Source organism: Lepisosteus oculatus, chromosome 6 (genome assembly GCF_040954835.1).
Source record: "Lepisosteus oculatus isolate fLepOcu1 chromosome 6, fLepOcu1.hap2, whole genome shotgun sequence".
Classification (NCBI taxonomy): Eukaryota; Metazoa; Chordata; class Actinopteri; order Semionotiformes; family Lepisosteidae; genus Lepisosteus; species Lepisosteus oculatus.
Genome location: NC_090701.1, coordinates 17,882,185 through 17,896,954, shown reverse-complemented (window position 1 = coordinate 17,896,954; position 14,770 = coordinate 17,882,185). Strand labels below are relative to the sequence as shown.

The following is a 14,770-nucleotide window of genomic DNA, read 5'->3' as shown; positions in this document are numbered from 1 at the left end:
TATGTATTTTAGTGTATCTTAAATTATCTTAAATTGTGGTCCCCCTTTTAGAAATCGATTGTCTACCCCTGCCTCCCTCACCTGTTGCATACCTACCTTACTTTGATTATGTGCTACCTCTTTTGCAAATACAGTTTCAATGGTCTGTGGCATCTGTGCATAAAGGCAAAATGGGATATCTTTCTTCCCACTTTCTTTATAATTTTTCTAAAAAAAGTAAACATTCAGTAAATCTTTATGGGTAAACATCTGCACAGAGAAAATACATATAAGTTCAGTCTTAAAAATCGATCAGGCAACAAAATATGCTTTGTTTACAGAGTACTGTTTGTTAATAGTTGGTGGTAAATAACATTTTTCCAAAGAAAGGTTGATTTGAACAGATTTAGACTAATATTCTATAGGTTGTGTACCTTCCTGTTATTTCTTATTTCTCTGTTTGTTAAGGGGAGGTTCTGGGTGTTGTTTCTGCTTCAACTGTGCTGTTTGTTAGCTACCACAGTACTGCAGTGCAAACTGTTCATGAAAAGGTTTTCCAGACTTTGAATAGGGGGAAGTGAATTGAGGAAGCAGATCTGCATTGCTCTACAACTGGGACACAATAGCTCCCAGTACAAACATTTTTTATGATGTCAGATGCTCCATATCTGCTACTGTATATGGTTTGAATTATAAATGAGTTCAGTGACCTCAAAAATTAAGATCCATGGAATTAATTGTTAGAAAGTTATTCTATGGACAGGGGTCTATCTGATGACAACTATTGTATCTGACAGTGTTTAATGAAAACATCTGTCTCAGTCTTGCTTTCTGACAATATTCCCAAAGCAGCCATTTCAGAAGGTATTTTACTATAGTTACCATGGCAATTCAAACCCACACAACAACCAGATACTGGTGGATAAATTGATATAAGATATGTAGTGACTTTTGCTTTATTCACCTATATTTGAATGTGTGAAGATGTAGAGCACGTACAGAGACACAAAGAACTACAGTAAGGTAAAAAAATAACATCCAAAATAAACACTCAATTTCAACATGCCCATTCATGAAACTAGACAAACACAAATCTATACTTTGTTCAATGCAATAATACCATTGGAAGAAGCCTACATACACATTGAATATAATAAATATATAAACACAAATAACAAGAAGTATGTGTTCTGTACCTCACTCAGAATCTGGGAAAGCTCTTTGGCGTGCTGGGTTTCAGTGGTTTCTCGCATCTGGGCGTAAAGACAAGTGGACATCTCTCTTTTCCCAGCTTGCTTATACTTACTCTGAAAACAGTTAAAATACAGTTTAAGTTTACATGTACAGTAAATGTGTCTTCAGAAGAACCATTCTGCAGCTGATTCAATGCCACATACAATGAATAGATTAAACTTAAATGCCTTTGTCTTCATTCATACGAACACCAGCTGTAAGGTTGGGTCTAGACTGGGTAATGTGGATTGATTTACTGATTTGTGCACAATTTTTAGCCTTTCTTCTGTACCACTATCTAACACTCTCAAATAAGGAGGTCCACAGGATCTTGTGAGTTCTACCAAACCTACTGTAACTGTTCCAATGAATTAATTATTGATTCAATGGCTCTGAATTAACACTGCTTCCAAGCTTTTCAATGTGGTTCCAGTAGAACTGTGGTTCCTCAGGAGCAAGACTGTGAAGTCCTTAAATATAGTTCGTTAGATTACTAACTTTAATTCTAACAATAATAAACTTAAAAAGTGAGATAAATTCTAAATTAAAACTTAGAAAATACAAAAGCTCAGAAACAGATCTTCATGCTATACAAGTTTATTACAAATGCTTTTCCTTCTGACTTAGATATTTTGCTTAATGATTAATTTGTTATCCTTTGAAACTAAAAGTAATCTAGATTTTTTTTTCTTCGACCTGCAAAGACCCCTAACTACCAGGCAGTCAGGTGAACTCAACTCTTCCTGTGAAACTTAATACCGATCAGGTTCCGTGACTAAAATCCTTGGGCTTACCTCACTTAGATTCTCTGACATCTCTTTTGCAAACTGGGTTTCAGTTGTGTTGGACATCTTTGCATACAGGCAACTGGAGAATTCTCTTTTCACATCCTTTTTGTACTTTCTCTGAAAATGTAAACCCAACGACAATTTAGCTGGTTGAAAATGAAATGCCTCATATTAAATGCAGAAAATATATGTTAAATGCCTGACTCAAATACATTCTCTATGCTTTTATTGACATCTGTCTTCTTTACTTCAGATAGCAAAGGGAATTATAGTATGGTAAGCACACACTTGGGTCCATTCACAATATACTAGGCTACATACTGTACAAGCAATAATACTTCATCTCCTAAAATGTGAATGCTGTACCTCACTCTGGATCTCTGACAATTCTTTCGCAAACTGGATCTCTGAGGTTTCTGGTAGGTTAGCATAAAGGCAATTGGAAAACTCCCTTTTCCCATTTTCTTTGTACTTAGCCTGAAAAAAGAACAAAAAGTGAATTTAAGATGTAAAATTACTTTTGCTATCATTATTTTTTTTAAAATAATGCTGCTGAGAAGCAGTATTTATGGAAAACGGCAAATGTCCGGAGTTTTTTGATGGACTCTAGTCTGGACTCAAACCTAGTTTGTCACTCTCTGTTGCTGGAGGGAAAGGTAAGTTAGTTACTTAATTGCAGGAATTCACATAAGTCTTTCACATAAACTACACATAAACATAAACTACGTCCAATCACTACCACTAGCGCAGGAAACATTGCGGTTTTAAAATTCCCTCGCCATTTTAGCTGACCCACAGAGTTATTTGACTCAAATCAATTCAATTTATTCGATTTCATGTGAATACAAATATAATTCTTCAGTGGAAAGTGGAAATATGTACACTACCTCACTCAGTATCTGAGACAGCTCCTTGGCATGCTGGGTTTCATTGGTTTCAGGCATCTGAGAGTACAGGCAGCTAGAAATGTCCTTCTTTCCAGCCTCTTTATACTTACTCTGTAAAACAAAACAAAGTTAAATATTTAAGTGGATTTGGAATCACTTTCCTACTTCTTCAGCCTCATGGATTAAAGTTTACAGGCAATCAGAAGGATAAAATAGCTTCAGAGTAGTTTGAATCAGTATGTAAACTGTGGATTTAATGTATTCAGACGTTTCCCCTGAACACCAAACTGCTTTATTAGAATATTCATTTAGATAATACTGAGAGAAATTACTACACCACCTGAGCCAAAGTGTGCAGGAATATCCCTACAGTGGAACCCTGGTTTGTAATAATAATAAATGTCTCTCATAATAGTTTTACCTGCATGTGACACCGCACCTGTCTACATATAAATGTCACCTGTCAGGTATTGAACATTGTTGTAATTTTCTTTATAGCTTAAAGTGTTTGCTATTCCTCCTTTTTTGATACGATCTGTAAATTTAACTAATTGGTTAAGTATACCAGAATCTAATTGATATACAGTAAATTAGAACTGGTCCAAATACAGAACCCTATGGTATCCACTTAATTGCATCATCCCAAAGTGAGAATTATCCTTCTTCAGTTATTCTTGTTACTCAAGCATTCTAAAAATCTAAATATACTGTACCATCTGCTATGTTTTTTTTTCAATTACAACTATTACCTGTTCAAAGAACTCTAACGAAGCAAAACCTGCCTTAAATAAATCAATGTTTACTATCACATAGAATCCTATTTCCATACAGAACATCCTCCAGTTTAGTTCTAATTAACATTCCGTAATATTATAAGTTAGAGAAGCAAATCCTATTGGTCTATTATTACTTGATTGAATCTGGTTGCCATTTTATGTGCTCAATTAGCAAATTTCCAGTCAATGGCTATGACCTCTGTCTTGTGGGACAGAAGAGTTTTGTTAATGGTCTATGAGGAACACCAATTGTTCCCTCACTTATAAATATGGAACAATACCAGAGATTTGTTGGTCATAAATGCTTCTTTCTAGCCCCTGATTTAATTGCTTTTGGGATTTTTCTGTTCAATGCTTCAAGCAGAATACCCTTACATTTTTACCATCTATTTTTAATCGATTCCATACAGATTTTGGAACATGTTTTGGAACATGCATGTGACAAAGTGAAGCATTATTTAAGGTTTTCCTTAGAGGTCTCCAATTCGAGGCCTGAATTGGCCCAACATTGCTTTGTTTCTGAGAAATTACACGATCAGACTAAAAGGAAGTCATACTGATGCTATTTTGGATTTGCCAATAATACATTTCCTTCGCCAGGTTTTCATTCCGTCCTGAATGCTGTCTTTTTAAAATCCCATTACTGATTTTGTAGTCTTTGTTATAGGGTGATTATAAACCTCTTGTTTCTACGTCATTCACTTTTTTAAAACAATTGGAATAGCTGTTGCCTAGTAACTGTTCCCTCCTACAACTTTTGATTTCCATACACACTTTGCCTTTTATTACTACAGAATTAAGCTTAAGTACTGTACCTTACTAAGGAACCCCACTTACAGACCCCAGCAACATATCATAGACTCAACCTGCATCCAGAGTTACTGTTTGGTCAAAGAATTCTAGAAATCTATATCAGATTCACCTTTTTAAGACAGATAAAAGAAATAAGTAAGGTCTGTAATTACCTAGTTTGCTTAAGCCATGTCTATATTGCATAATGTTTGCAATTTCACAATCAACCATTCTTGTGATAATAAATCTTATTGTTTATATGTATAAAATGTTTAATGCCCTTAGGTACTACCAGAAAACTACCCATGTATAGTTTAAAATTAATTTAACATGTCTGGCAGATGTGTTCATTTTAAGAGCTCCTAGCTCATGTAATATACAGTACATACTGTAGTGTATTGGAAATAACTACAAAACAAAGGGAAAAAGTGGGTATTGATGCAATTTGCACCTTACAGGATAAAAACGTTGGTTCAAAAGTGAAGAATGTTTCTTGAAAAATGTCATCACTTTATCAATGGTCTCAATGTGAACGTAGCTGCTTGGAAACCTTTGCTCCCTAGTCTTTGTTTTGTAAGCTCTCCTGGGCAATAGTTTCGGAGCAGGGATACTCATCCTGACGCAGGCTATTTCTTCTTTAATATATTAGCTCGGTTATCCTCAAAGCACTGCTGTTACGGTCTTCAAACTTGGTTGGAGTGTTATTTTTGTTTTTGAATGGCCCTTTCTCCTCTTTTCCCAGGTGTTGCCAATTAATTAAGCGGATGAGGTGGGACCAATTAAAAGGGGAAGACGAGACTGCAGGGGGAGGGACCCCGAGAGATTGGATACGGGATGCATGGTTTTTGGGATGGGGGAAGACATGTTGGATGTTTCTTTTTGTTTTTTTTTGTTAGTGTAGATAGGTATAGAATGCGGAAGTCTTATTTTTTGGTACGGGCTTATTCTTTAGGCACGCCCATCTTTTTTGTCCCGGTTCTAGTCTTTTTTATTGTGTTTATTTTTCTTTTATAGTCAATTAGCGTTGCTTGGGTATTGCTTTTCTTTTTTTTTTGGCTTTCCCCTCCCGATTTGAATATGAATGTTGACTTCTGGTTCCCTGAATTTGTCATGATAATAAAATTGATTTGTTTTCCCAGGGGAACCCGATCTTTATGTTGCTGCTTTTGATCAAACCCTAGACATATTTTGTAAGGTCTTAACACTGCACAACATGGATCCCAGAGGTTTCCCCGGATCCTTTGTGGTTAGTGGCGAAAATGGCACTTATCTTCCCTGAGGTGCCCTAGCTCTCTGGTGAAAAAGCAGAATATTGGTCTCACAACTGTGCATCTAGAGGATGCTTTGTAAATTGGTTATGTCTCTCCTGTGTCAGTTTGAAAGTTTCAAAGGTGAAATGTGTTACATTAGAGGCATCCATTGTTAAATAGATCGCAGAATAACCGGCTGTTTTAAATAACATCAATGCAATTGAAGATGCAATTGTGGGTGGTACAGTGGTACAGTGGGTAATATTGCTGCCTTGCAGCACTAGAGCCCTGGGTTCAATTCCAGATGTGGGTTTCTACCTGTGTGGAGTTTGTATTTTCTCCCTGTGTGTCTCCTCCAGGTGCTCTGGTTTCCTCCCACAGTCCAAAAATTTACTGGTAGGTCAATTAGCTTCTGGGATAACTGGCCCTGGTGTGTTTGTGTGTGTGGTGTCCTGTCCAGGGTGTATCCCATTTTGTGCCAGTTTCTTGCTGAGATAAGCTCCAGCTCCCCTGCAACCCTGAGTTGGATGAAGCAGTTAGGAAACAGCTGGACAATGATGCTGTAACATTATCAAGATTGACACGAATGAGGAGAATGCTACCAAAAGGTTTATCTTGACATAAAGAAAGACATTTTCACTATTATTCCTTTTTGAGATTGTAAAGACTGTTTAAGTACTAAGACAGAAAGAAAAACCTAAACCTAAAACCAAAAAAGAAAGTATAATTCACATTCCTAAAACAAGTACTTTGTCAATGGTATGCAAAGAACCTACAGTTTTTGTCTCCTAAGGTCTGGAAGTGCTTATTTTTATAGAGTTTAATTTCAGATAACACTAACAGGTGCTGCTGCTAGGCTGATTTTTTTCCCCATTTTGGTTATCTTCTAACTATTTATCATACTAATTTCCACACTCTTGCTCGGAGTCATATGTGTAATTGCCTGGTAAAGATTCCCTGAGGTCTGTATAATTATCAGATCTTCCTCCTTCACTCTGTACTCTGCTAATATGATGTACTGTAGCGATGTACTTGTCAACGTACTATATCCATTTAAGGTCATATAAGCTTGGCATGCAGTCTTACTGGGTGTTATTATAAGACGACATCCACGAAGGGATGATATTTGCACAGATGAAATAATCATAGTGCATGTCAGTGCTTCAGTTAATGAATAAATCACAATACAAAAAACAAACACCGCCCAGGTAACAAAAGTCTTTGGAATGCATTCGTAAAGGTGCACTCATCAATGTGACAGCAATTAAAAATACCTGAACTGATGAGGACACTCACCACGCCTTACCTCTGAAATAAATGCCCCCAGATTCTTCACATGCTGAAACTCAGGTGTGTCAGGGACAAAACAGCACTTGCCCTTGGATTTTTCATATTCCTCCTTATATTTGACCTGTACAGCAAGGCAGAACAATGTGTAAAACACCAGTGATTCCCAGTGTTCATGGAGCTTCTGAAGTTTATCCTATGCAGTAATTCAAGAACTGGTTAGTGCTTCATAGGAGAGCTCAGAGGACAACCAAGTTACTGCTGAAAGTGAACCAGGAGATAACAGTGTTACCTCTGAACCTGAGGTACCATCTAAGCCATAGCCCAGCTTATACTGTCAGAAAGATGGGAGATGCTGATGACTGATTTGACAGCAATGATTAATCAATTATTTGATATTGGTCCCAAGCATTATAGCCATTAAAGAAATGGTATCACATCACACTAGAGCAGCTAAGCGTTAAAATCCATAAAAGACAGATTCCTTACAAGGACCTTACTTGGAAAGAATGATGATTTCTTTTTTGGAAAAAAGATTTTTTTGTTTTTCGGACATTTCCACACAAGATAATTCCTTTTTTTTATATGAAGAGAAGCTCTTCCAGTAATTGAACAGCTAATGTCTAGCAATTTTGATCTTTCCTTGCTCAAATATAAGTTAGAGAACAGAATGTTTATAAACAATTCTAAACAACAAATAATGGCATAAACAAACAACATTAAAATGTTTCCACCCTCTATTGCTAGTTTTGTTATTACTATTACTAGCTTAAAAACTGTGAGAAAAGAAAGAGTTAAAATTTGATATTGTACTCTTTGAAAATCGCTTGAATGTCATAAGAGGACACCAGATGTAGAAAACAGCTGTGTAATTGTTATCCTTCTCAACACAGTTGTTAAATTATTCAAACAGCCTTATTTCAAGACTGTTCAAGTATAATTTCCAGTCTATCATTGGAATGACTTTTATATGCATTGTCTATTTCTGTCAACAGTGTGTCAAAGAACAATCACATAAAATGGATAGGAACTTCAGAAACCTGTAGCTTTGACAAGTGATGAATGATAAATATTGTATTGTAGATTCAATATTTTTGATGCATGGACCATTAGTCCATTTTAAACTTTCTATTAGAGAAATTCTTATTGAAATTACAATCAATATATTCTTTAAATAAATTATTTGTACACAATTCTGAACCCCCAACAATTAATCTTAATCTTTTCAATTTCCTGACTGGAATTCCCTGCTCCTTCTTAATCTGTTTGATATCTCCCCTCATGTTTTCTTTGTAATAAGCAGTACAATCCTAAATTCATATTACAGGTGAGTACTTTAAAATAAAATTACTGAACTGAGTTATTGAATTTTAAAAATTTATTTTGCTAAAACCCAGCCTACCTCTGTTATTTTTTGTGAGCATTTCTAAATGTCCTCTGAAATGATTTGCCCCCTGTCAGGATTTAGGACATTTTCTTTCACACTTATGGGTGATACAGTGAGTAAGAAGCTTCCCAGTTGAAGCACTGGTTCTACCACTGACTCAGTGTGTTACTCAAATCAAGTCACTTTACATCCCTGTGCTCCATTGTTTGGCCCGAGCGATTCTTACAACTTGTAGTCAAAGTTGCTGACCCAAAGTTCATCATCGAATCCAGTCTTACGTTCTTAATGATCCTCAGGGTTGATTTAGCTATTAGCAACTAAACAAATCAGATGGTGTCCCCTTGTTTCTAGCATTTCTTCTTCATAAATAAGTCTATAAGTCTCTCTAGATGTAAGTGCTTGTGACAAAATGCCAAAATTATTTTTACTTTTGGTTTCTTCCATAAAAAATACGTAGAACATCCATAACACAGAGCCGTATGTTCTGGCCCGGATTACGCCTAGAATTAAGTGTTCAGAAAGTTTATAATAATAATCTCTCTCTGTTGCCTTGTACTGAAAGTACCCTGGAACGCCTTTGAGTTGAGCTTCTTAGGAATGTTGCTGAGATGGGGAACTCTGACAAGCAGGACATGTTCATTTTGACACAGTAATCAAGTGCCTAAAATTGATGGTTCTCAGTCTACAGCTCCAAGAGGGAGGTGCATTTAAAAAACAACAACTGCAGGGCACCTGTCATAACTGCACTGACAGTCCCAGCGTGATGCTCCACTGAGGAGTGTGTCACATGGGGCTGCCAACTCCATCTGCTCCACCTGCTAACATCACAGACAGTCACCTCCGGAGACTTAAACGCCTCAGCACAGTAGTTTATGATGCTCTCCGAGACCCTAAACTGGCAAACTAATCACCAGCACCGATTGCCCAAACCGCAACTGAAACAAAACCAGCTGAAAGTGAATATCGGGCTTAGAGACCTAGACCTACGGACACCAGAATTTCCTGCCTCAAGAAAAGCCGTATGATGAGCTCCTAGTTGTAATGTAGTTTTAGAAATGAAAAAAAAAATAAATTCAATAATACTGCTGGACTTTTGTCCACGCCACTTGAATATAAACAAATACTGAGTGTGGCAGCTACAAAATATTGGCGAGCAGACCTTCTATGTTTCTCTCTAAGTTTCAGCTTGCAGCCTTCTTGATGCTAAGATGGAAAACGTCCCCCATTTTGAGCCAAGAGAACAGCCAGCCAATGAATACTGGACAAGCCATGACGTGGGTCTTTCGGTTTCTCTCCCTTCTGCAATTATACAAATCTCATCTGGACTGCCCAGGGTTTTTTATTTCCATGGGTATGCATTCAATGTTTACATTATAAAATTCACAAATTAAACTATTATTGAAAAATATGTTTGATAAAGATTAATCCAGGAAGGTAACTGAATATTTACTTGTCTTTCAAGCAGTAATGAATGTTGATGTGTTTATAAGAGAATGATTATTATGACTTTGACTACATTCAAAAGAATAAAAGAATTATAGCATCTCTTAACCCCATATTATATTAAATCTGAATGATTAACCATCCATTTGTATTTTATACATTTATAAATATATAATCTTCCATTAGTTTATCTTGCATGTTTTATTACTTTATTAATAAACTATTAATACAATTGTATATTGTATTCTTTGTATTTTATAGATCACTGTTTGATCTGATTGATTAATTCCTATTAGCCATATTGCAGTCCCTGAGTTCACATTCCCAGTTTTTAATTGTGTAAGTAAACTCAAACCATCACATCACTACAGTCCCATATGAGGTTTGCAGGAAGTCCAAAGCTTCGGTCACATTATAGTTCAAAAGCAAACCCATTCTTTCTCATTGCAAGATATGGGTTTTGAAACTTAGACCCCATGTAGGTAATAACATTTGACAACATAGAAATGGGGCTCAGTAATAAGATGACCTAAAACTAAACCCTTCATTTTACAGAATGTTCCATGATTCAAATTTGCAGCTAATTACTTAGCACTTGGGGTGTCATCTGGCTTTAGAGACCAGTTCTGATGAGGAGTGTCAAAATTATTGAAGCACTTGATCACACACAGCACTGGAGGAGGACAGCATGTCATTAAGCATTGCAAAGCAGCAAACACAATTTTAATTATAGGATTTTTCATAACTGCTCAGTATTAATGTTGGATCACATAGAGAGCAATTAGGGAAACTTCCAATGTATGAAAATGTGCAAAAAAAGAAACTTTTCACTTGGTAGATGAAAAGTAATTGACCTACCCCATTTTTGCCTTTAAAAGTTTCTCTCTATGGATTACGTCTTGAATGTATCCTTAAACTTTTAAGGGCATATTAATTTAACATTCACATACCACCTGTTTTGACTAATAGAAAGCTGTGAGCAAAATATGAGCATGAATAATTCTGTGGTTAGTACACTGTAATGTTGGTGTTGTATGCAATGGCAGGCCATTAAAGGAGTCCAGACGTTTCTCCAAACTAAATAATCTTTTAAATGATAATACAATAACATCACTTCACAATGTTTTTGGAAATGTTGCATGTTTTAACAGTATTTCTCATTTAGCTTGTTTCAATCATTAAAAACATTTAATGTACTGTATGACTGTATGAACAATGCCCCCATAGTAATATTCCAGAAGTCATTATCTATTTTTAGGAATATAAGATGAGGTTCTAAACACAGTAGTAGTAGTGACTTAAGTAGTGACATAAGAAAACAGAATTTAACTCTCCATTGATGGGAACATTTATTTAAATATAACTTTGGTTACATAAAAAACATGTTCATACAGTAAATGCTGTATGACTATCTTACAAAGGCTTTCGGTGTTGAACTCTGAAGTGCACTGGTACTACTGTAGGTGCCCGACAGATTCTGAGAAGTGTTCTATTACTGAATTAAACTCGCATTTTTAAGTCTTAGTTTATGTAATGAGGTATGCTTTTATGGATTTAAGCACTGGCTTGCAACGTTTCTACAGGTCAGTGTTGTACTTAAGGATATTTCCATTTATTAGCCATAAAGCCATAAAAGATATCCATTGATTCATCCTTTCATAGTCTACTTTTCCTGGCAAGTGTCCTGGCACCATGATAGGTTTTTCTAGTAAATGACGCCAACAAGTGATGATATAATTACATTATCCTTTTTTCTGCACAGCTTCTTCCCTCATAACACTATTTCAACCAACTTCACACCTAAGCACTACACCATACACATAACAAGCATCCTTTCTTTTCATGAGCTGGACCAATGGGGAATTTTAATAGGTTTTTCCCCACTACGCAGATTAATGGCTAAAAGCCAAAGGTTTGATCACAATGGCTTTGTCACTAAAACCTTTCGGATTTCTCAAATCAAGGTCTCGTGTATAATGGCAGGCTTAGAAGTGGCAATAACACCCATACAAAATGCAAATTAGTGCAGCCATGTCTAGTCATTGTAAATACCAAAATATACTTACATCACTTATCAACTCGCTGCACTTCTTGGCAAATTCTAAGTTCCTGTCCTCAACAATGGGCTTACTGAAAGCCTGAGGAAGAAAAATGAAAAGCGTTTCCAAATGCATTTCAAAATTGATTTCAACGAAGGTCATCAGAAAAAACAACTATGCTCCCCCTTCCCCACCCCTGCACAAAAATAAGAGCTGACAACACATACCTCCTCCTTTTTCATGTTTACCCCAGTATCTTCCTCAGACATGTCCTTGGAATCACACAGCTTCTGAATTTTAAACCAGAAGAGAAAAGAACTTTCTGGGTGACTGTGTGCTCTGCTTCTCCTTTAGGGGTTGCGACAGCAGTTCTGAGTGCCTCAGCCCAACCCAACTCCATTCGTTCAGTATTCTTTATCAAACCACCTTCCTAATTTAGACCTCACTCAACAGCTTTTATCTGCACAATTCTCTACATGCCAATAGAAACACATTGCCTGAAACCTCAGGAACAAACAAGGAACAATTCTGAAACACAACATATCTTTTACATTATGCCCTACAGGTATAAATAAAAAAATATTTTTTAAAAATGCATTAAAAGATTGAATGAAATCTATCTATATCAACATTGTATGACATATGTATGTATAAGTATGTATAAGCCTTGATAAGTCACTCAGCTCTAATGAACAATACATGGACTGTCTAGAAGGAGTTTAAAACTGAACGTTAATACTATATATTTGCTAAAAACTTAATTTACCATCTTAGGAAGAACATAAGGTTAAGTCCACATTGAAAAGCAAAATCAAAGAATGCACTGGACTCATTAACTGATGTTTGAAGACAGCTCCACAGCTGAAATGCTTTACTTTTCATGTTCTCAATGTGGAATTAAACTCAAAATGTTCGAATGAAGTTCCCAGACCGATATAGCTGCCCACTCTAACAGTTATCAACTTAATTCCTTTCAACATCTCCCTTGAGAGTTACTAAATGCATCATTCTATGACAGCGTGCATTCGCTAACCTGAGTTCCAGACCAGAATTAAATTTCACAAGTAAAGAGGCACCACATATATATCCACCCCTTTTCTAACCACTTTAATCAAGGCCAGAAATACTCTGGATTGTGACGGGATGCAAGCCCATCACAAGGCCCACAGAGACAAACAAAGACATGCAAGAACAGTACTATACTCACACCAGGGCCAATTTTCCTATGCTATGGACTGATGTCCCATCCAGGATGTATCCTTTCCTTGCAGTTGTTGCTTGCCAGGATAGGCTCCCTGCAACCCTGTACTGTTAGAAAAGGGATGGATGGATGAGCAAACACAAGAAATCTTCTTTAATACCCTCCTAGCCTGAAATTCCCAATTCCTTCTCAATTTGACTCACTGCTAGAACGCTTGCAATGACACAAAAGACTCCCCTGCAAAGGTATCTCATAGAGCAAAGAGGTGCTGCTGATGGACAAGGCAAGGATACTCTGCATGGCTGGCCAAAAATATTGTGGCCAGTGCCAAGCTACTTGGGAATCTCTGCCTCAGCTGGCTCATAGGACAGGCCAGAATAACACCAGTGATGCCTGGACTATAGAGCCCTTCCTGCCCACTGGAACAACCAGTTGGTTGAGCCAGTCAGGGTCCACTGATTTTTTAAATTCATAAAACAATTCCATGCTGTAAAGCTACAGCAAATGGCTTTTCTTTTGTAAATGTAGTTCACCAGGCATTAATTATTTGATTGATAATGGCTTTCAGCGTGTATATGGCATAGAAAAAGCCTTCATTTAGACACAAATTTTCTTATGTGCAACAATAAAATGATAGAGCTGACTAAATAAGCATCAGGAACTACCTAAAACCAACACATCACTAATCACTAATAATAGAGCAGCACTTCTGCCGACACCAATGTATTAGATTCTGCTTTTCACTGAGAAGCTTGCTTAGGCTTAATCGATGCCCTCCAGGGTGATGGACAGAGAACTTTCACCGAACACAGAGGCAGTGATGTCAGCTGCCATGGTATGTGAATGCTTTTATCTCGACATGACTAAACTGTACAGCTCATATCTATCTGAGCTCTTTAGTCACACAAGAAGCTTCTGTGACATTTCAAAGACAGTCATCTGTGCTTTAAATGGAATCACTCGCTGTTCTTTTCTTCTGCATTCTTGATGAGAACAATTCACTGACAGAGAAAGAGAGACTGGATCAGGAAATAAAGAAATCTTATTTTCTCATGGTGCTACCCTATAATGTAAAAAGATTTCCAATGCGCATCTTTATAAATATAAAACAATAACATATATTCAAATGTTTTTAGGAATCATTGCAAGGTTAAAATATCTTTCACAAAGTGGACTGCTGCTTCATCACACCTTGATTTTTCTACTTTCTTTTTTCCAGGTAGTTTTATAAAAAGGCCTAACAGCAGTTTGTGACAATCTTAGTGAGAGTTACTATAGAAGGTCACTCACATACTGACAATGCCTGCCAGAAAGAATACTAGGCATTCTACTGAAGCAGCCCACAGATACATTTACAGAATTTGCAAAGCATTTTGGAATCCTTTGGAATTGCTATATAAATGCAATTAATTATTGCCTTCTGGCCTGATCTTATCAGGTCTCACAAGCTAAGCAAGATTGGACTCGACAAGTACTGAGATAGGAGACTGCTAAGAAAAAATAGCGCATCCTGTAAGTAGTGTCGGTGGTTAAGTAGGTGGCACCTTTCTCTCTGGACCAGAATTTCCAAAACTACTGCCCTGGTACAGTAACTAGAGGACACTGTTTCCTTAATATGAAACAGTCCTGACCACATTGTCATTAAAATGTAAAGTTAAATTCTACTTAGTACAGCCTAGTACTTAGTACAGTCACATCATCATCACAT

General features: G+C 36.7%; 1 protein-coding gene across 12 annotated transcripts in view; it reads right to left on the bottom strand.

The window, feature by feature from the left end:
* nebl (nebulette) overlaps positions 1-14,770 on the bottom strand; it is a 116,864-nt gene that overhangs the window by 34,389 nt on the left and 67,705 nt on the right. For 5 of the 12 annotated variants that reach the window (XR_001479207.2, XM_015354561.2, XM_015354562.2 and 2 more), the window contains exons 1-9: positions 12,628-12,645; positions 12,089-12,151; positions 11,889-11,960; positions 7,012-7,116; positions 2,888-2,998; positions 2,367-2,477; positions 2,007-2,117; positions 1,176-1,286; positions 97-207 (exon numbers count right to left, since the gene is read on the bottom strand). The exons of 3 other annotated variants lie outside the window; for them this stretch is intronic. Coding sequence is in view for 8 of the 9 variants with exons in the window: in XM_015354561.2 (XP_015210047.2) it covers positions 97-207; positions 1,176-1,286; positions 2,007-2,117; positions 2,367-2,477; positions 2,888-2,998; positions 7,012-7,116; positions 11,889-11,960; positions 12,089-12,151; positions 12,628-12,630 (798 nt within the window). In the remaining variant the exon portion in view is untranslated. Of the gene's footprint in view, positions 1-96; positions 208-1,175; positions 1,287-2,006; positions 2,118-2,366; positions 2,478-2,887; positions 2,999-7,011; positions 7,117-11,888; positions 11,961-12,088; positions 12,250-12,627; positions 12,646-13,068; positions 13,170-14,770 lie in introns of those variants that run through there. 4 more of the 12 variants (XM_015354564.2, XM_069191036.1, XM_069191037.1 and 1 more) reach the window with 3 other exon arrangements.